Genomic DNA, 22,411 nt, shown 5'->3' with positions numbered 1-22,411 from the left:
TGTTCAGCAACCACTCGCTCAATCACCTTGCCCAGGAATGGAAGATTTGAGACTGGGCGATAGTTGGCCATATTGGCCCCATCTAAAGATGGTTTTTTAAGAAGCGGTTTAATAACCGCCTCTTTCAGCAGGTCTGGGAAGGCTCCCTCACAGAGAGAAGTATTCACCAACCTGCGAAGCCCATCGCCCAGCCCTTCCCAGCTAGCTTTTATAAGCCAGGATGGGCCAAGGGTCAAGGAGACAGGTGGTTGGTTTCACTCGTCCAAGCAGCCTGTCCACATCCTCGGAGGTAACAGATTGGAATTGATCCCACACAACTTGACTAGACAGGACTCTAGCACTCCCCCGGCCCGGCCCTGCTCCCACGTTGGAGTCTACCTCTTCCCGAATCTGAGCGACTTTATCTGCAAAAAACTTTGCAAAATCATTGCACATAATGTGCTAGTGAATGTGAGCTGTATAGGGTAAGGAAGTGTTACCAGTGTGAAGTTGTTACCATTTTTTTTACGGCATTTTGTCATGCTCAACTGAATCAGCAGGTGGTAATGTAAGCCAGTCATCTGAAAATTTTCACCTACTGATTTAGGAAGATTAAGTAGCTATTAAAGGCACAAGAACAAGCCAAGAGGTTTGTTGATGAATTGGCAGCTGTAGTGCTAAGTTAGCAACTTACACATGACCAGGCCAGCAGATGTAGCAAAAGGTTTAGAAACAAGGAAGTTGTTTTTGGAAGACCCCATGAATGGGCTGCAATGTATGAAGTAATGCCCAAATTTGCCTGCCTCGACACTGTGATCATGTTATGAGAACCATCAGAGGGTGAATCTAGGACTTTGGGTTGTCATATGTGCTCTTTTTCCAAGACACACCCTCTTTTTCAGGTCTAGTTGCCATATGTCCTCTTTCCCCCCAGACATAGTCTCCTTTTCAGGATCAAAATTTATGTCTCACCGCATTTTTAAAATTTGGCAAAATATCCCAGTTTGTTTGTTTACAGTAACCCAAGAAAATTGTTCTAGTCCAGTGCATTAGACTCAGATCTAAGGCACCCGGCTAAGATAGTCTACAGCAGATAATCACAACAGAGCAGCATCTTAAACTAGCTACATACAGTATAAATTCCTTCTCTTGTGGCTGAACTAAAAGGATGCTGGCTCAACTACAAGATCCTGGAAGAGTCTGGAAGGGCAAGAGTTAACATCCCCCTGCCCTTAATGAGAGTCCATATGTACCTTTAAATAGTATAATAAATTGTTCTGTGCACACATATGTTCACAAAGATGTGAACAGGAGTCCAAATACTTTCATGTGGCAAGTGAGGGAGCAGTATGTACTACAGTGGTACCTCGGGTTACAAACGCTTCAGGTTACAAACGCTTCAGGTTACAGACTCCGCTAACCCAGAAATATTACCTCGGGTTAAGAACTTTGCTTCAGGATGAGAACAGAAATCGTGCTTCGGCGGCATGGCAGCAGCAGGAGGCCCCATTAGCTAAAGTGGTGCCTCAGGTTAAGAACAGTTTCAGGTTAAGAACGGACCTCCGGAACGAATTAATTTCTTAACCAGAGGTACCACTGTATTATTATTTTGTTGTTGATAGTTAAGAACACTGCTACTACGGTAGCAATACACCACAGCTTCTATAGCATACATATAGCAGGGGTACCGGTATTTAAAATGAGTGTCATCATAGGGATCCATAATTAAAAGTAGAAGTCAGCAAATATGCCCTCTTTTTTGCTCTTCAAAATATGGGAATTCTAGAGAATGTGTTCTCAACACTATAACTAATTGGGTACCATAGTCAAGGCTCTTGGACTGCATTGGCCTAAGGATGGGGAAATCATGGCAGATCACTAGGTTTGACCAGAAGTAAAAAAGCTATTGATGTGGTTATACAATGGTACCTTCGGTTACAAACTTAATTCATTCTGGAGGTCCATTCTTAACCCGAAACTGTTCTTAACCTGAGGCGCGCTTTCGCTAATGGGGCCTCCTGCTGCTGCCATGCCACCAGCGCGCCACTTCTGCTTACATCCTGAGGTGAATTTTGCTACCAGGAGTACCTACTTCCAGGTTAGCAGAGCTCATTATCATAAACGTTCGTAAGGAGGGTGGTACTACTACAGGCAACTAGTTAAGGATTTGCTCTCTGGAGGTAGAAGCTTATATTCTAATCCCCATTCAAACTGAACTCCCCCACTATATCAGCAGTCCTCTTTCAAAAGCTCACTGTTTACTGAACACTAATAAATGTTTTGACTTGCTTGGAAAACATCCATTGTGCCTATGTGTCACAGACTGGTTGGCCGCAGAGGAATGGTGGGAGGAACCAGCTGGGGAACACACACCCTCCAGGAAAGAAGGCTCAGAGCCAGGGGATTGGTGGTGGGACAACAATGAGTGGTCAGAGGGAGAAGATTGGGGGAAGTGTATGAAGCTGAAGAGGTAACAGGGCTTAGTGAGTGGAAGGAGTCTGTGGCAGAGAGAAGTCCAGAATCAGAAGCAGGAGAGGAAGCAGAGATAAGTCTGGCTGGCGAGTCACACAGGTGTCTCCCCCTCCTGCTGTAACAAGCTCTGCTCCCCTCTATTCTCCCAGAACCAGGAGAGGCATGAAGAGGCTGGAGAAGAAGCTAGCTTCACAGAGGTATAGTTTCAAGTTGCTTGGGGGAAATCCAGTAGAGGAGGGGACTTAGGCAACTATGGGGAGGTGGAGACCTTAAGTCTCAGCAACTGCTTCACGGGGACAAGGCCTGCCAGAGATGAGCTCCTACGCTCATTAGGCCTGACACTAATGTGCAGATCCTGTTTTTGCCAATAAAGACTTAGCTACAACTTGCTCGTTGTAATTTACTTCTGGCTCGCTCCTATCACCATGTTTGGGGGAAACAATGTTCAGCAGATGTGTGATTTGAACCAATGTCTTCCATGTCCTGGTGTAATGCTTTTGTTTACCAGGATAATGCAGCATAGTTGTTGCTGAACTGCTTTGCCTGTACATCGTTTCTTCTGAAATGAATGCATTTGGGTTAAGTAGCTATGTTTCTTTATTCTCATAATACCTTCTGGCTCCAAGCACTGAGCTCCAGTGCCAAGAGTCTGTGAGACTAATTTTTGCATGTGTAGTATGTGTGTGAGTGAATTAGAATTACAGGTGTTGCATGAAAATGTTGATTTGTATATGGTTTTTATATAATGTATGTTTATATCATAGCTGTCAAGTTTTCCCTTTTCTCGCGAGGAAGCCTATTCAGCATAAGGGAATTTCCCTTTAAAAAGGGAGAACTTGACAGCTATGGTTTATATTTTAAAATGCAAGTTGCTTAGAGGCCTTTTAGGTAAAAACAACTATTAAGTCTGATAGTTAATACTAATAAAAAATAGATTTTAATTTTAAAAACTGAAGATGCCATAAACTGTTGACCTACTAATTTTAACATGCTTAAAACCTGTACACATAGATTTATGTGCTTTCTATAATTATTACAAGTTTGATTTCTAGATTTCACAAGCAGCGTATCCATATTAGTTGCTCAATTTAATTTCTCTTTTGGTCATTCATCAATTTTATAAAACAATGCATTTCAAAAAGGAGAAGATTTAACAGAAAATATAGTAAAAAAATAAATAAGGTGGGAAGGAATTTCCCTCACACAACTGCCTGCCATTTAATGTAACCAACAATGCAACATTTTTATCTTAAGTACAAAAACATCCCAAAGGAAGGCAATTATATTTGCCAGGGGAAGCGTGCCACTGGTATTTCAGAAAACTTCAATGTGTTTTCTCTGTCCTACACCCTCAATTTCTGAACCAGGTTTGGAAGAACACAAGTGATGCACAGGAATGTGTACCACCTTTCCATAGCCCCTCTTCTCTCATGCAAATAATCTTCCTCAATGGTCTTAACCATGGTTAACAGTTATTTGTATATTACAATAAACTGCTGTTAATACCAACCACCGTTTGCTTCATTTATCTATGGCTTCAATCCATGGTTAATGGCAGTACCAATGTAACACTTTATCATGGTTAAAACCAGTGGAAGGGAATCTGCAAGTCAGAAGAGGAATACTCAGCCCCATAGCCCAACCACCAAATAATGGCAAAAAGGGATTCCAAAATTGGTAGTTGGATGGGCACAATTTCACTTTGTAGTTAAGTGGTTGGGGTTCTCTGCATCTCACAGTCATCCTTATAATTCTTCATTACTTCTTTCTCCATTTTCTTTTATTCTGTTTTGTAATACTTGACCCAGGACTCAGCTAGACTGGTAAAGAAAAAGCAATTTATATGCATTGTATGTGCAATATAATGTTGTGCCACCAGATGGTGACGTGGAGTCCTGTTTTTCTCTAGCTGTTATCCCTGTTTAAATTTACAACACTTTAAACTGAAACACTTCTTTGATGTGTCTAGATCCAGCCCCATTCTGTTACCACAATAGGGGTGTGATGTAGATATTTACTGCTGACAGCAATGCCTTAAAGAAAGGCAAAGGACCCCTGACAGTTAAGTCCAGTCGCGAACAACTCTGGGGTTGTGGCGCTCATCTCGCTTTACTGGCTGAGGGAACCGATGTTTATTCTCCGGGTCATGTGGCCACCATGACTAAGCCGCTTCTGGCCAGGGCCATCTTAAGTATATCTGGTGCCGTGGCGCGAAGATCCCTCCAGTGACCCCCCCCCCGTTTTGCAACGCGGCTGCCGCGGGCACAGGTTTGGCAGCCCGGCACCCCCTGGCAGCCTCGTGCCCTGGCGCACTGCGCCACCCAGCCTTGCCTTAGGGCCGGCCCTGCTTCTGGCGAAACCAGAGCAGCACACGGAAACGCTGTTTACCTTCCCGCCAAAGCGGTTCCTATTTATCTGAGCTCCCGTTGCTCGGTCCCAGCTCCTGCCAACCTAGCAATGCCTTAGGCAAGTTCTAAATCCCTGTCAATCGTCTATATTTTATTTTCGTAACAGTCTCATCTCCCTGAAACCAATCCTGGTAACTGGGATATAGAACATGACTGAAAAGCTGAAAACTTCATAGTGAACAGGTGAGTCTTTAACACTTTCTGCACATGCTAACTACTATCCCCTTGAGTGGCTCTGTACCCCATACTGGCATGCCTCTGAACTGGGTCACCCACCACCACTCCATACCCCTTGTAGAAAGAATCAAAAGTATGAATCTCCTTCAGGGCTTCACTATTTACTGGATAACATAAGATCGGGTGTGAAATATATATATGAAAGGTATGTAATTCCTTGAATAATAAGGTATGGGGCAGTTAGTGCCCTTAATTCTGCATACAGAATACGGTGCACAAAATGGCAAGAAGCAGCTTAGTGTTCAATTACCATAAAATATTTATTTTGTCTAGATTATAAAAGTATCTCCTTTGTATAGATCTTTACTAGCTGAAAGCACACTGTGGTCAAGGACAGACTTCTAGAACTGTTAGCATATTCTTGTTTTGTTTTTGTATTGTAGAGGTCATTTGATTTTTAGCAATACAGACAAATCTAAAGCCAAAGGCTATTCTACTGCAAGATATCAACAAAATGCAAAGGACAGCTTTTTCAGCTGACAAAGCTTCTTACCCATCCTCACCTAATGACCTCTTCATTCATTCTGTGAACACGCACAGGGTAATCAGATGGGTGCCTTGCTAGCAAAGCAGCTGACTATTCCAAACTAACATGTACAAGCCAGAAAAGTGAGAATAAAATCAAAGGGAACTTTTGCAGAAGTCGAAAACATTTTGCTTTAACATTTACCACTAGAGGGAGCCTTTGTCAAGAAAATCACATTTGAGAACTAATATTGAATTTTGGCACAATTGTGCTGGTTTAATTTTATGAAGTAAAATAAACATTTAGTACTAAGGTTTTCCCCTTATGCTTAGAGCAAATATAGAGTCCTAGAAGTGCATAAATGCACATTATCACAGTTTGTGTTCCATCAAAAGCATGTCAGTAGAGCATACACCTTCGAATCCTAGAATTGCAGAGTTAGAAGGGACCCTGTGGATCATCTAGTCCAGGCATCCCCAAACTCGGCCCTCCAGATGTTTGGGGACTACAACTCCCATCATCCCTAGCTAACAGGACCAGTGAGGGCCGAGTCTGGGGATACCTGATCTAGTCCAACCCTCTCACAATGCAGGAATATGCAGCTGTCCGAAGTGGGGATCAAACCTGCAACCTTGGCATGATCAGCACTATGCTCTAACAAACTGAGCTAAGACTTTTAATCTCAGGGTTGTGGTTTCAAGCCCCACGTTGAGTGAATGATTCCTGCATTGCAGGGGGTTGGACTAGATTATCCTCATGGTCCCTTCCAACTCTACAGTTCTATGATTCTATGTCAGCTGCAAGGGCGAGACATTCACACCTTGTTACTTGGATTATTCCAGATTGCATTCTGACTTTACAAAGGTTTCTCAGGTAGATCAAATGTTCTAAAATAATGAAATCACCTGTTTTTCATTTTAAGGATTCATATACTATGGAGCTTCTGTGTATCAGTTTCTTTCATTTTTTTTATCCAGTACAGTACAGAGAAGTTTTGAAAGATCTCTAAGTAACTAAGGTAGCTAAAATTATATTTCTGGTTAATACAAATGCTGATGCAGTAATATCCAATCTAAGTTATTTTCAATCGTTATAAGCCACTCTAAAAGTTTTTTGAATGGAGAACTACAGTATAACTGTTATGGCATGCTAGACACTTGAATAAAATCTGTTCCTTGAGGTACACCTTTCTCTTCAATTACTGTACAATATATCTCACACACCACTGATCATCACCTGATTTCAACCACTCTGGCCATGTTAAATAATCATATTGCAGCTCAAAAAGCCAAGATATGAACAGGCCTCCCTCTGGTCGGGAGCTAGCAAATAAACCATAAAGTCTTCCACAAACCACAGCCTCTCACGTTGTCCAAACCAGAGAACTGCCTTTGACCCAGGACACAAAACCAGAGTCTGAAGTTCCTTTAACATCTTGGCTGGTTCCAAAGCTGCCAATCTCAAGCTTCCTGCTTTAGTTTAAATGGGAAATATTGACCAATGGAAGACTTCTTGGCCTGCTTTCACTGGTTTACCACAATGATGCTCTCATTGTTCAGATAGAAGCCAAGCTGCACAAATAGTTCCAGCACATGTACAGAGTTCCAGCAGAACTGAACTACTCAGTAACACCCCCTCCCTTCCATGATGGAAGGAAGGTAGGATATAAATGTAACAAAAAAGGATTTTCTGGAGACTAAAGTGTACAGCAATGAAGAGGGCTGCACACAGTTTATAGAGGAAAGTATGACAATGCAAAGAGGCTTTAGCATGGGAAAAGTTAATTTAGAAGAGGCCTTTTAACTGTCTTTCTACCTGCCAGATTCTGGTTAGACCTACTGCTCTTACATTTGAGAGAGAAGGACCACCTGGTCTGAACTTGGTGCTTACATGAAGTTGCCCATATAGTGGAGATTTGTAGGAAAGCATGAGGCAAATCTTGTCTCTCAAGATTCCACCGTGTGCCATAATTGCCCCATCTTTTGCCAAATATTCAAATGAACAAATTCAAAGGAACCCTGCTTGAAGCAAAGCTTGCACATTTCAAGGTGAATGGGATGGGTAGAATGTTCAGTTGGAAGAAAGCCAAGAAGATGAAAGCCAATTCTAAGCCAGCACCCAGTTGTTTTAATTTAAAAGCTTGAGAAGAGTCCCAGAGAACAGGGTTCAACACACCAAATGAGAACTCAAAGAATAAAAAAACACTGCTCATCCTACCGGCACCAAGCACACAGCATTGCAACATATGACTGGAAAGAACAGGAAATTGAAAGAGGGTGGGGAAAGAGAGAGATACAGAGGGAGGGAGAGGGACAGCAGGCATAAAGAGGGCAGATCCATGCTGTAAAAAATGTAACATGCAAGAAGATCATATTTCCACATGGAAAAATTATTAATACATGAAATAATGTTAAGTATTAGATCTATAAAATATTAATAACATTTTAAAGAACATGTAAGTGCACTTTTAGTCCTTTTCTGGCCCCATTGGTCACCATGTACTATTGATGTCTTGAGAGAGAGTAGTAATAGTAATAGCTCAAAGTTCAGTTGCTAGGTTACTGGCAAATCAACATTTAGATCATCATGGGAGGCTAGAAAAAGAATGCATTTCTGTTTTCACAAGATAACTGAATAATTTAAAGAGAATGCTTCCTTCTACCCTAATGTCCATTCTAGCGAAGTAGAGCCATTCAATAGCTATGTAGTCAGCTATGATGACCGACTGAAATGCAGTAAGAAAAAGCTATAAACACAAATATAGCAAATTATGAAGGAAGAAAAAAATTGAATATGAATATAACTCTGCCTTGTAGTGAGGTTTTAAAAAGTGTTACTGCTGATAATTCAACTTTGAGAAGCATTTGCAGCTACAATACTACTGTACTCCATATTCAGGGAAGTAAGCATATGGCTTCTCTAACTTTTGGTTATTAGTTCAGATTCCCTACTGCATGGCAGCCTATGGGGAAACATGTTTGCCTTTTGAAAAATGCTGTTCAAAGTTGATGCCTGCCTCAAATTAATCAGTGACATTCTTGAGTTCTGCCCTTTTTATGAGCAATATCCTCTCATTATCCACTCCCAACATGATTTAAGATCACTTGGAAGTCCTACTGAAACTAACAAGCCTTTAAGTATACATACTCAGGAGCACAGCCTCAGAGGAGAAAATAACTGCAACTTTCAATACAGCACTAACCGGTGGTACTAACAGCTTCCTTCCCTCAATTTGTTATATTTCAGCAATACTCTAACACCCTTTTAAAAATAGACTAAATACTATGCTTGGAAAATGTCGGTCAATTGATTTGTCAAGTAAACCCTGTTTACATTAGTGTGTGGGCATGACAATTAGGTTATCTTCAACTTAAAGACCTACATTGGCTCCCAGTACATTTCTGAGCACAATTCAAAGTGTTAGTGCTGACTTTTAAAGCCTTGGCCCAGTATACCTGAAGGAGTGTCTCCACCCCCATCCTTCAGCCCGGACACTGAGATCCAGCTCCGGAGGCCTTCTGGCAGTTCTCTCTCTGTGAGAAGTGAGGTTACAGGGAACCAGGCAGAGGGCCTTCTCAGTAGTGGCGCCCGCCCTGTGGAATGCCCTCCCATCAGATGTCAAGGAAATAAACAATTATCTGACTTTTAGAAAACATATAAAGGCAGCCCTGTTTAGGGAAGTTTTTAATGTTTGATATTGTGCTTTTAATTCTGTTGGAAGCCGCCCAGAGTGGCTGAGGAAACCCAGCCAGCTGGGTAGGGTATTAATAGTAATAATAATAATAATAATAATAAGGGCTGCAGAAAGGGCCACAGCACATACACTATAGCAGGGGTCCCCAGACTTACCGCGCAGCGGGCCGGAGGGGCGGGGGAGTGTGCACCCGTGCGCATGCGCACACGCACACGGTCGGGGAAAAAATCGCTGAAAATCGCTTGTGCGCATGCGTATGGGCCTCCCCCGACCCGGAAGTGCATCGGAAATGACCTCTTCTGGGTCGGGAGAGGCCCATACGCATGCGCACAAAGGATTTTCGGCGATTTTTTGCCAATTTTTAAGATCGTCGCCGCGCCGCGCGCCGTAAGAGCGGGCGGCAGCAGCGGGTGGCGGGGGTCGTCGCGGGCCGGATTGGGAGGCCGATTGGGCCGCATCCGGCCCGGGGGCCGTAGTTTGGGGACCCCTGCACTATAGCTATAACACCTGCTGACTCAACACCCTTATACCCCATACAAACTGCAAATCTTCATTACTCAGCCAAAGGCCATCACATACAAAAGGACAACATGGGGATCAGCACTCAACTATCATTAAAAGCAAAGTAATTAAAACTAACAGCATAATCAACCGCCAACAACAACATCAGACAAAAATGCAGCTATCAGCTTGTGTCTTATTTAATCTAGCCACTGTCCAGGATACAGTGTATCCTAGAATATTGTTCTATTTTGATTTTGAATAGATTCAATAAATACTAAGGCATATTACTCCAAAACTGTGTTCCCCAGAGCAACAATCCCACTATTTCTGCTTGAAAAACTTTTAAGTGAATGGGAATTAGCCTCCGATCACTTCCTTTTTGTTGTTGTTGTTTATTAAATTTGTATACCTCACCCTTCATCTGTATATCTCAGGGTGGTTCACAACACAATATAAAAACCCAAAATACATAAAAGAAGAAAAAAAAACCCACAAACCAATAAGCCCCCCATCCCATTGTTAAGTCAATGCTTCCTCCACTGTTAACTCCACACCCTCTTTAAGCGATTGTGAACTAGCAAAGGTGATACCTAGATATATCTGAAGAAGTGTGCATGCACACGAAAGCTCATACCTATGACAAACTTAGTTGGTCTCTAAGGTGCTACTGGAAGGATTTTTTTATTTTTTGTTTCGACTACGTCAGACCAACACGGCTACCTACCTATACCTAGATATAGGTAAAGGTAAAGGGACCCCTGACCATTAGGTCCAGTCGTGACCGACTCTGGGGTTGCGCGCTCATCTCGCATTATTGGCCGAGGGAGCCGGCGTATAGCTTCCAGGTCATGTGGCCAGCATGACAAAGCTGCTTCTGGCAAACCAGGGCAGCACATGGAAACGCCGTTTACCTTCCCGCTGTAGCGGTTCCTATTTATCTACTTGCATTTTGACGTGCTTTCGAACTGCTACGGTAGGTTGGCAGGAGCTGGGACCAAGCAACGGGAGCTCACCCCGTCACAGGGATTCGAACCGCCGACCTTCTGATCAGCAAGCCCTAGGCTCAGTGGTTTAACCACAGCGCCACCTGGGTCCCTTATACCTAGATATATAAATTGCTTAACTTGGGCAATCTGGTTTCCACTGATATTCTACGTATGTTGCCTCTGATATATTCCAACCACCATATGCGTTTTACTATAACTGATAATTAACCATTCAGATATGCAGTAGCTAGAAAAAAATCCCTTATAACCTTCCTCCAACCCATTTGCAAGGAGGACACAAGGACTGTATTATCAGTAAACAGCAAGAGTAAGGCTTGTCTGTCCCCCAAATATATTGGACTGAAAGCAGCACTGGATGAACTAGTAGCAATGTTGTTTATGTATAAAATTAATCAGGGAGGCAGCAAGCAACCTTGTCAAACTCCCTTAAGAGTTGGAATGCTACTGGACAATCCTCCAGAGGGTCCTCGCAGAACTTATACCATAGTTTGTTTGTTGAGCCATATAACTAAATAAAGTGATCAGTCTTTTATACCAGTTAAGGCAATTTCTTCCCACATACATTCCCTACCAACCAAACCAAAAGAAGCCTTTAAATCTACAAATGAAAAATATATAAGAAACATCTTTATCATGGTCATAGTACTTATAAACACTTATAAAACAGTTGAAAAATTACAAAGCAGGGTTCAGTTTTTGAATTCCATTCTCAGAGCCCAGCTTGCTCTTGTTTATGTCCTCAGCTCAACTCTTTGCTGTATTACTTTGCTTTATTAGGTGAACCTCACCTAGTATGCCATTTTCCTTAGTGCCTAGGCAGATAACTCAGGGTAGCGCTCAAAGAGTGTCATGGCAAGAATTATCCCTTGTTCGCCTTAACATACTATGATGGTGGGTTGTTTCCATGTTCAAATATAAGCTTTTGAAGTAATCGAACTTAGCGGCCACGGTGACATTTTTACAGTCGATACCAGCAATGAATAGGTGGGAGAATATTAAAACACACACACAATTTCATATTCATTGTATTTTGAAATTGTTAGAGTGGGTGAAATTGTTAGGATGATATGCCATCACCAGCCAGTGCTACCTGTGGCTAGGCAATGCAGTCTCACAAGGGCTTGGATTTAAATTAGTTCATGTGTGTCCATTCATCTTGACAGCAATTTAATAGAATCTTCACTCCAATCAGATTTACATGTGATCATGCACTGTATTCATGGCCAGCAGTGCAACATTTAGCCTAAGTGTGTAATGCTTCAGCAAGTGTTCAGAGCAGGTGTTATTTCCATACCCCAGCAATTAAGAAGCTCTTCCTCCCCATTGCCTTTTGTTCTCCCCTTATTCACTTCATTTATACTCCAGTGTTACCTCAATTTGCATGTGTATAATTACACACACACTTTTCTATCACCTTTTTATGCATCTGGAGTCAGTCTATAGAAAGCTGGAGTCAAAATAAGCTAGGCTAAAATGCCAGACCCCTTTTTGTACTAAAGACTGCATCTGTAATTTATGCAGTATAGATCTAACTATTCCCCCTAAGTATCCAAACAATTATTGTGTAAACAGGTGAGCAAAAGAAGCTGTTTTGCCCAAAAACTGTTCTTTTTTCGTGAGCAGCTAAAAGCAGACCGTTTTTCTTAAGTGAAAGACTAGAGCACAAGTCATCTCATTAAACCTTACTTGCAGCAGCTAATGCAGGCATAGGCAAACTCAGCCCCTCCAGATGTTTTGGGACTACAACTCACATCATCCCTGACTACAACTCCCATCACCACTAGCTACCTAGCTAACAAGACCAGTGGGTCCTGTTAACTAGGTAGTGAGGGGTGATGGGAGTTGTAGTTCCAAAACATATGGAGGGCCAGGTTTGCCTATGCCTGAGCTCATGTATTAAATGAGTGGTTCTCAAACTTTTTTCTCTGGGCCACATATTCAGAATAAAAATTTGCTCATTCCACACCAAATTTTTTATTGCTAAGAAATGCATTGGAAAACAAAAAGGAACAGTGGTTGATTTATAACATAGAAAACAACTACTTTATAATATGATCATGGGATGTCCAAAACGTATATACAGTAGAGCAAAAAATAATAATTATTATTATTTTTATTTTATACTATCCTGAAACATTGAAATGTTTATTTGATTGTCCTTGAATCGTCCTGCCACACTTGTCATCCTCTCCTGCCACACCAGTGTGGCACATCACGCCTTTTGAGAACCACTGCATTAAATCATCAAGAAGAATAGGAGGACTTGAAGGTGGCTTCAAATGCCACAATGACCAGCAGGGTCACCTAGTATCTAGACTTCATATCACCTGGTGCTACCTCCCATAACTACTGTACTCTCAAGTTTCTGTACACTTCTGCTCCTTTCAAGTCTTCCATGGCAGAACAGGGGCTTGGATTGCTCTGCCTGGTCAAATTATCACATTGTGCTTGTTGTATTAAAAGGTACTGCCTCAGTTTCATAAGACCAATATTTCATTTACATTTGTTTCTAGGGACGCAAAATAATTGAAGAAAGGAATTTTGAAGTTTCCACTCAAAGTGGCGGTACAAGAAGAATCTTTGTCCTGGCATGGAACTCTAGTTTTGGACTTCCAGGCAATAGTTGTGCAAAACCAGTCTTGGCTACTCATTCGTCAGCACCGCCTCTAGTTTTCTCTTTATTAGAGCTTTACCTACAGAAACCCTTACGTTTAACCAAAATGGGTGGATTGGCATTTTAGGCCCATGGAATAATGTTTGATATTTTAAAATGCAACTTTTAATATATAGTTTTATTTTTCTGTTACAAAATTGTAAACACATGAATCATAAAACATGACTGGCAAAAATGGGTCATTGGGGTGCGTAAAATACCAAACATATTATTTTACATAATAATGAGGTGATTACAGTAAATCATAGAACAAAAACCACTGGATCTGTCACTGAGCTGCCACCTACTTACTTTGAAAGGGACACTGATGGTTCAGATATTAACATTAGACCAGCGTTTAGTGTGATAAAAAAGTAACTTGGGCTGGCTTCCCCCCACTCAAAGGCAGCTGTGAGTTCAAAAGCATTTCCTTCCATTTTAAATTGTTGAGATGACACTGGAAGCTGGGGTTAAAAGTACTTTAATCTTTTAATAAGAAATCTGGCTCATATTGCTACATCAATGTAGTGGTTAGGAGCTGCTTCAGTTATTCTATTTGAAGAAATTTTAAAATCACATCAGAATAAAATGCATAGCAGACACTAACTGAAACCCAACATTATGTGGCATCTTCACAAACTGTCCTGATGACACACTGTAATAAATGTGACAGCACCTTGTAGAATCAAACATCAAGATCTCAAGAACCAAAGGAACACAACTGCCCTCCCCTTACACCAACTCTAGGAATAGAGCAGTCTCCAGTACAGTATTTGTGAAGCAGATTCAATTATATAGGTGACTAGATAAGGGAAGGGGGGGAATTATTCCTTTGCATATAATTAAAATAGCTACATTCTGGCAAGTACTCATGAGTGATATCTGCTTTACAGTTCTTATTATTAACATGTCTGACTTGAAGTTAAATATGTAGAAATCCCTCTGGCATTACTCACTAAAGCGACTTGCTGAAAGACATCAGAAGCAATCTTAACTCTAAGAAAGCCATCTAATTCCATTATATACACCAGATACCCAGAAGCTACTGTTATATTTATTTTATAGGCACTTTGCAAACTGCTTTTTATCTTTTCTGATGAGAGGTGATATATAAATACTCAAAATAAATATTCCACAATTAATACATAAAACTAAAAAGCTATTTTCAGAAGTCTGAATAGCTTTACGCTGGTTACACTTGTTCCTTATATCTGCAATACACACAAGATGGACTACACCACTTTAATTTGACTTCATCTTGGAAGAGTACAACTTGAAGATTTTAACATACAATGATTCATTTAATTTTAACAATAACCAAATAGATTTCTACCCTTGCCTTGCCCATTTCTAGTTTGGCTGTTTGCTCCATTTTATTCTCTTCTCATTACAGAAGAAGAGCTCTGTTCAGAAGTAGAAGGATACTTTCTAGTTATAACCCACTATTTTTAAAACTGTACAAGAAACTCTGCAGTCACGAGGCAGCTTCAGGTTTGTTTCTCTTGAATAATTCCCCCATGCATCATGGCAACACATGTTTGAAAAGTAAAGGGATTTTTAAAAATGGTTTGATACTGCACAGTGAGTATGCTGTCCCACTGTGTGCACCTAAAGTTGCTCTTTGGATCCAAGCCACTGAAGACAAGCAGTATGAAGTACCAAAGAGGTAGGCATGCCCCTGGAAAGAAATATGGTACAGAAATCAACAAAAGTTCAGCTTCGATTAACAAACTAGTAACCACAAAAGAATCTGATGTGCAAAAGTTTTTATGGCATAATTAAAGTAATCTACGGTTGTCCTTTATGTAACTTGATATAATGTGAAAATCTGAATTTGTTTTAACTATTTCCAAACTTTTATATGTTTCACCTCGTTATTCTTCAGAACGGTATCAAGGTTATTCTTCAGTGTCAAGGCAGTCTGAGTTTATGTTATCAAGCAAAAAAAGCTGGCTGAAGAAAGGATGGAATGGGCACTGGGAATTGGTACCAGTAGAATATATTTGTTTGCGAACACGTCACATTTGCACAATGGGCTGGATCCAAAAAAGGTTTATTTGCACTTATATTATAGTTCCAATTTAAATACATGGGACAACACTCAACTAATTTACCCAGCTGATGGGTAGGGTATAAATTATTAATTATTATTATTATATAAAGAATTATATGTGTAAACTTTAAAATGTAAGTGAGTGAAGCACTCCTATAGGAATACGGCCAAAAACAGCACAATGCAGCAATCTGCCACATTGTTTAATGCAAATCCTCAACTCTCAGCCCCTACAACACAAGGAACCAAGACTACCCCGGCATGGAAAGCAAAATTATAGATGCCATGATTCATCTTCTAAAGCACAATTGTCAATTTATTAGAAGTTAACCTACCATCACTTTGGGTCTTGCTCTTCATTTCTTCCATCCATGTTGGAATGTCTTTCAGAGGAACGTAATCTCGTATGTATTCTTTACGCCTCTCCTCTAGTGTCATCTTCAACAAACGCTCTGTTAAAAAAAATTAGTATACATTACTAATATTAAAGTTAATCCATTTCTATTGAAGCAAGGTTCATGAATTATCCCACGAATACCCACTTTTTCTTTCTACAGATGGAATAACATTTATCTTGGGGAAATATATGAGATTTCAAGAGTGTGCTTTTATCTAAGTTTTATTGCATCTCATACAAGTTTCAGAATATAGGCAAACTGCACAAAAAGCAGCAATAAAATAATTCAATTACACTTAGAAAGCATAATCAATCAACACCTTTATTTCTCAACAACCAAGCTTCCAATGAGTTCTTAATATGCTATGGCTGAGTTTCATTTCAGGCTTCCTTTCTAGTGTTTCTGGGCTGTATCCAACAAAGCCATACTTATTCACTGAAATCAACAAACTTGTTAGTCATGTCTATTTATTTCAATTGGTTTGTTTCAAGTATGAATTAGTTGAATACAATCTACCATAAATAAAAACAGACACACAAATATGTGCTATTTCTTTTGCAACTTGAAGCAGTGCTTAAGAACCTGCTTTGGTTTTCATGGCTGCTTATTATTTAAAACTGAAGTGATCAAGGACTTCTATTAGCACTTGTCACTTAATTAAAAATGTTATTGAATTATTAGTTTGACAGGCAACACATATGTACTAACAAACCCACACCATCAAATTAAAGGCATTCAGTTCACATAAAACACAAGATATTTACTCAAGGCAAGAGCTAATCTACCTCATAAACATCAACAGCATCTAAAGGTAAAGGTAAAGGGACCCCTGACCATTAGGTCCAGTCGTGACCGACTCTGGGGTTGCGCACTCATCTCGCATTATTGGCCGAGGGAGCCGGCGTATAGCTTCCAGGTCATGTGGCCAGCATGACAAAGCCGCTTCTGGCAAACCAGAGCAGCACACGGAAACGCCGTTTACCTTCCCGCTGTAGCGGTTCCTATTTATCTACTTGCTCTTTGACGTGCTTTCGGACTGCTAGGTTGGCAGGAGCTGGGACCAAGCAACAGGAGCTCACCCCGTCACAGGGATTCGAACCGCCGACCTTCTGATCAGCAAGCCCTAGGCTCAGTGGTTTAACCCACAGCGCCACCTGGGTCCCTGACAACAGCATCTAGTATTGTTATAAATACACTCCTATTTCCTCATGTATTATAATTTCGGAAGTAGGTCAAAGCTGCTTGCTCTACTAAAGTTTAGCATTGCTTCAAACTACAGAATAAACCCACACCACACTATAGTCAATCTGTAAGGAAAATATAACTGATGTAGACTGAAAAAAGGGGTCCACCCTTCTTGAAGTTTTTATTTGCATTAGCTAAAACATCAACCTTAAAATAAAAATGTTAAGGACCTTAAGTTATAACTTTTAGGTATAAATGTTTCAACCAATAGCATTTAAGCACAAAAATTTCCACGATTAAAAAAAATCCTTTAGTGTTAGGCAGTTCATGTTGAAAAATTAACAAAATCCTCTTGAACACAATGAGATTTCACGCACCTGCTCTTGAGAATGTGATGTGCAAAAGCAAACCTAAAATCAATTAATTAGGAAGAAATACAGTGGCACCTCGGGTTACAGACGCTTCAGGTTACAGACCCCACTAACCCAGAAATAGTACCTTGGTTTAAGAACTTTGCTTCAGGATGAGAACAGAAATCGTGCTCCGGTGGCACGGCAGCAGCGGGAGGCTCCATTAGCTAAAGTGGTACCTCAGGTTAAGAACAGTTTCAGGTTAAGAATGGACCTCTAGAACGAATTAAGCTCTTAACCCAAGGTACCACTATATAGCAATCCACCATGAAGCTGGAGGCTCACAGCTTTAGTAGAGTGAATCTAGTCTGATGTAGCTTTAGCAGATCTAGCAAGTGAATCAACAGAAGAACAGGATCTCTCAATACTGTGGAGTCCACCCAACAGTGATGAGAAGCAGGACAAATATTCTACAGTTGTTCTGTCTAACTATTACAGGGCACCTAGTCTTCCCTGATGCCCAAGATGCTTGAGCCACAATTACTGCGCCCTCAGTGGTGAGGATAATTCCTTTCACTATTTCACTATTGAAAAGTATATAGACCTGGGGGAGGAAGTTGGAGGTGTGCTGTGCTTTCCTACTTCCTCTTCCAGTTCCATGTGCTTTTCAGGGCTCAGATCAATTCTATTAATGCAACTTCCACCCAGATCTCTTGGAAAAGTGAAGTTTGTGCATGAACACTTTCTCTATCTGCCTGGCGAAGGCTGGGATAGGAGGGGGAGTAGCGATCAGAGGGGATTATGCCCACAACACCCAGTTTAAAACTCAAATGTGGCCTTGGGCCTAAAAAGCTTTGCAACACCTATTTTTATAATAGCAATTGACTTCTGATTTGCAGGTGCTGATCTTTTCTAAATTACAGGCCCCTCTTTAATAACCACTGTTTTTAAAGACTGGGGTACTGCAATCAGCCCATCAGAGAAAAGAGAGCACATTTTGTGTAAGCTTCCATTGGTCAGAGTAAAAGTTCAAAGATACTTTGTTATTTGTTTACAGAACTGGTTTTGGTCCAATAGAGATTAGTTTACAAACTTTCATTCTGTGAGTTTCAACAACTGACAAGTTATTCGAAATGAAACTTTTACTGTATACAGTATTTCAAAGTATTTCCTGCGCTAGAAGAGCCAGTTTTAGCTGTGCTGTCACTGAATCTGCAGTTTCCTGACAATGGTTTTTAACACTGAATAGAGAGAGATCAAAACACTTTGGAAACAGGAGCAGTTATCATTAACTTTGCAGAGTACAGAAACTAAAGTTGTAAGGAGGCAGCAAAAGAGGCACTGTACACTTTCGTTTCCTGACACAAATATGAGAGGGTTGGTGCAAAATTCATGTCCCAAAGGTTAGGAGCCTTCCACCGATGACAATCCATGCCACCGTGCCTTGCATTTCTGTGCAGTGACATGTGAATGACAGAGAAAGCAGCAAACAATTTTTACCATGCTTTGGTTTTTTTGGCAACCCAACAGAAAGCAAGAACAGAGGAGAGGAGCGACCCAAACACAGGATCATGACAAGCTATAAACAGAACCACCCAGTGAAATAAAGTAACACAGGCAGCCCGAGGAAGAGGACAGAGGTATCATCTGCCTCCCGCCGCCCCCCCCCCCAAAAAAAAATTATTGGGATTTTTAAAAATGGGTGCTGTTTGCAATCAATAGTTTTGTTGTTGCTGCTCTACCTTTGGAGAGGAAGGGCAAAGTCCAAAAAAAATATTGCAACTCCAGAACAGAGAACAAAGTCAAGAGGATAAGAGAGAGAGAGAGAGAGAGGGGAAAGCTTAGCTATTATGATTCCCCCCCCCCCCCGAGCAAAACAAAAAACCAGACCAGGGACAGGATGCTGCCCAACTAACACAGAGCCCCTGACAAGGTCGTAGCACTTGGAAGGGACAAGATAAATCCCAAGGCAACCCTTCTCATCGTCACCTGCTCTGGCTCTCTCTCTCCCACCCCCACCCCCTCCAACGTTCCCAACGGAAAGCCAGTGCCTCTTTCATGCCCTCTCCTCCTCTGCTGTCCCTGGAAAAGAAACGCGTGACCCAATAAGAGAGGAAAAGTGAACTAAGGGTGGCGGGGGGGGGCGGAGGGGGGAGAGAGAGAAGAAGAAAAAAAAAACCCACAACATTCAAAGGCGAGGGTGAGGGAATGAGAGGAGGAGGAGCCCCGCTGCCTCGCCAAGGTAAGCCTGAGGTAACAGGAAGGAGACCTTGTCCAGGAAAGAGGCGGCGCAGAAGAAGGGGCAAGCATCTTTTGCTCTGGATCGCGCGCATCCTGGAGGGAGAGGGAAGCGAACCCCCCTCCCCCTTTACCCGTTTGCCTGAGGAGAGCGAAGAGGGGCGCGCTTTAATGGGCGGATGGAGGAAGGAAGGGGGGGTGTCAGTACCTTTCTCTTCCCTCCAGACCTTTTTCCGCTTGTTCCCGGGATACATGGTGCTGTGGCTGGCGGAAGCTTTGAGCTGCAGGTTCCCCAGGCTCACGGGCGATGGGGGAAGCGCGCCGACCCGGCTGCGGGGCTCGAGCGAGAGGGCACAGCTTGTTCCGCGGCGGCGGCGGCGGCGGCGGCGGCGTCTTCGGTGGCGATGCTCGTCGCCCTCCTCCTCCTCCTGCTGCTGCTGCTGCTGCTGCTCGGCACCTCCACCTCCTCCTCCGCTCGCCTCCTCCCTCCTCTTATCTCTCTGTCACACATACACTCCCCTCACAGCGCTCGCCGAATGGGTCACGCCTCGCTCTAACCCGACAGACACCCCCGCAGCGCCCGCCTCCGCCGCCCGTTGGCCCCGGCAGACGTCGCTCAAGCGACGCGCCCCGCCCCCCTGCGCCGCCGCCGCCGCAACGATTGTTTAAAGGGGCAGGGAGGCATAATGGAGGGAGCGGGAGGAGGGGCGGCAGGCAGGCAGGCGGGGCACCCTGGCAAGAGGGAACAAAACAAAACAGGAGGAGCTAGACCTCCATTCGAGTATGCCACCTCTGTGCATCCTGCCGCCCGAGGCGGTTGTCCAAACCTTGCCTCATAGGTGGGCCGGCCCCAGGAAGAGTAGGATTCGCTGTGCTGCCTGTGGGAGAGAACTGACAAGGGTGCACCTGAAGTGGAGCTTGCTCTAAGGCACATCCCGGTGTCCAGAAGAAGAAAAAGGGTTTAAGGCTTGGGTTTTGGAGCTGCAGAATATCTTCTGGGCACATATCCTTAGATCCGCTCACTGCTTGGCTGCAGCTCAGTACCTTACCCGTAAGACTCATTGCAAGCAGAGCAAGTAGCCAAGCACTGAGAAATTTGAGGTCTGTTAAAGTTGCCCAAGTTTGGTTCCCTTTGGAAGTAGGTCACTGTTAAAAGGTCGCAGGAGTTTTATTGACATTTTGTAATATTTGCACTTATTTACACATATAGAGTGAGCATAGATGTGGACATACTTAATAACACGGCTAACCAAAGTCCACTGCTCTTACGTCAGATCTCAAGGGGCCATCCAAAACTTTTAAGATGCTTAACAAAAGTCAGTTCTCTCTGTGTGTGTGTGTGTGTGTGTGATTCTCGTTACACAGAGACATCTGCATTACCTCATCCTTAGCTTGGGGGCTTCTGCTACCTTTTCTGATTTTTATATTCATAACATTCCCAAAGTCATTCTGAAGTAACAATTGTCTAACCATTTAGTTCCCATGGCAACCCAACAACAGAATTTACTAGAGGTGCCACATAATACTGTTCAGTAAGAACTCACTCATTTAGTGTGGCAGAGCACGCTACCTATTGAGTAGGTGCCTTCACTGTACTCTCTTGTATGCCTGCTAAATTTTAATGTTTCGGTATTTTAGTATTTAACTTTTGTACGTTTAAAAGTATATTTTAAAACATGGTTGTGATATTTTCTTGATTTACTGTTTCGTCTTTTGTAAACCACTTTGGGGTTTTTCTACACTCAAGTGGTGTATAAATTTCATTCAATAAATAAATAATAAATAAAAGGATGTGCCTGGCCACATCTGGCCAGCCAGTTTGGGAAACATTCTGCCCAATCTTATAACACCATGCATTCTGCCCTCCTACAGTCTGCAGTGGTCTGTTTTACTCACTCCTCATTCTACCACTTCATTCTTCTTCAAGTTTAGACCCTCACTTAACAGGAGCTGGGCAGATTTAAAGTGTATTAAAAGGTTCTCTGAACATGGCCATACTCCCCCAGTCTTTGGTAAGCCCATACACTAAAATTCTGTGGAATCATAGAGCAGACACCACCAGAACTACTAATTTATTTAAAGCATTTATAATCAGCTCTTTAGCCCAAAACATACTAGAGTACCTTACAGAATAACAACAATAATAAATTAACAGTCCCAACCCTCAGGTTTACATTCTAGCAAACCATGGCACAAAAATGAAGAGTGGGCAGCAAACTCAAGGAGCACTTTAAATTGGTTACAATTTTTATAAAGACCAGCTGCAGAGCTGTAGCTATGGAGTGGGGGGGGGTGGGGGGAGCCAGTTTTTTTTGCCCCAGGTTGAAGCCTCTAGAGGGGTGCCATTGAGGCTCCCAGCCTTTGTGTATGTGCATGGGTGTAGCTAGGATTTTTGTTGGGGGAGGGGCAGGCCCTCAATTAGCTATATCTTTTTTATTGATTTTTACTGATATGGGGGGCAGCTGCCCCTCCCTTGCCTATGCCCATGTGTATGTGTGTGTATACAAATATGCATGGGTGTGTGCGTGTGCCAAACTGGGTCTTTGACCCGAGTGAAATGGATCCTAGTTTTGTCCCTGCCAGCTGGAATGGAAACAGTTCAGGTAGCCTGATGATAGGTGACAAGGAAGAAGAGCCAAAGGCAGATGATCTCTCAACAGAGCTTATAGAATAGTCATTATTTTCCGCTCTCTGCATTCCACACTCTTCCTGGTTTGGTTTGGTTTGGTTTGGTTTGGTCCAGATGTTCCTGGGACTACAATACCCA

At 42.2% G+C, this 22,411-nt stretch overlaps 1 protein-coding gene across 2 annotated transcripts in view; it reads right to left on the bottom strand.

Annotated features, from left to right (window-relative positions):
* The window catches only part of MACROD2 (mono-ADP ribosylhydrolase 2), a 900,701-nt gene extending 880,453 nt beyond the window's left edge, over positions 1–20,248 (bottom strand). The window contains exons 1-2 of one of the 2 annotated variants that reach the window (XM_035110055.3): positions 19,853–20,248; positions 15,809–15,925 (exon numbers count right to left, since the gene is read on the bottom strand). In XM_035110055.3, coding sequence (XP_034965946.3) covers positions 15,809–15,925; positions 19,853–19,898 — 163 coding nt within the window. In that variant the 5' untranslated portion in view covers positions 19,899–20,248. The remainder of the gene's footprint in view (positions 1–15,808; positions 15,926–19,852) is intronic. The other variant, XM_035110056.3, reaches the window with a different exon arrangement.
* Positions 20,249–22,411: the final 2,163 nt, after the last annotated feature.

This window comes from Zootoca vivipara, chromosome 3, assembly GCF_965207765.1.
Source record: "Zootoca vivipara chromosome 3, rZooViv2.hap1.1, whole genome shotgun sequence".
In the NCBI taxonomy this organism is placed as follows: Eukaryota; Metazoa; Chordata; class Lepidosauria; order Squamata; family Lacertidae; genus Zootoca; species Zootoca vivipara.
The sequence above is the reverse complement of the archived record's forward strand: the minus strand, read 5'-3'. Positions and strand labels throughout refer to the sequence as shown.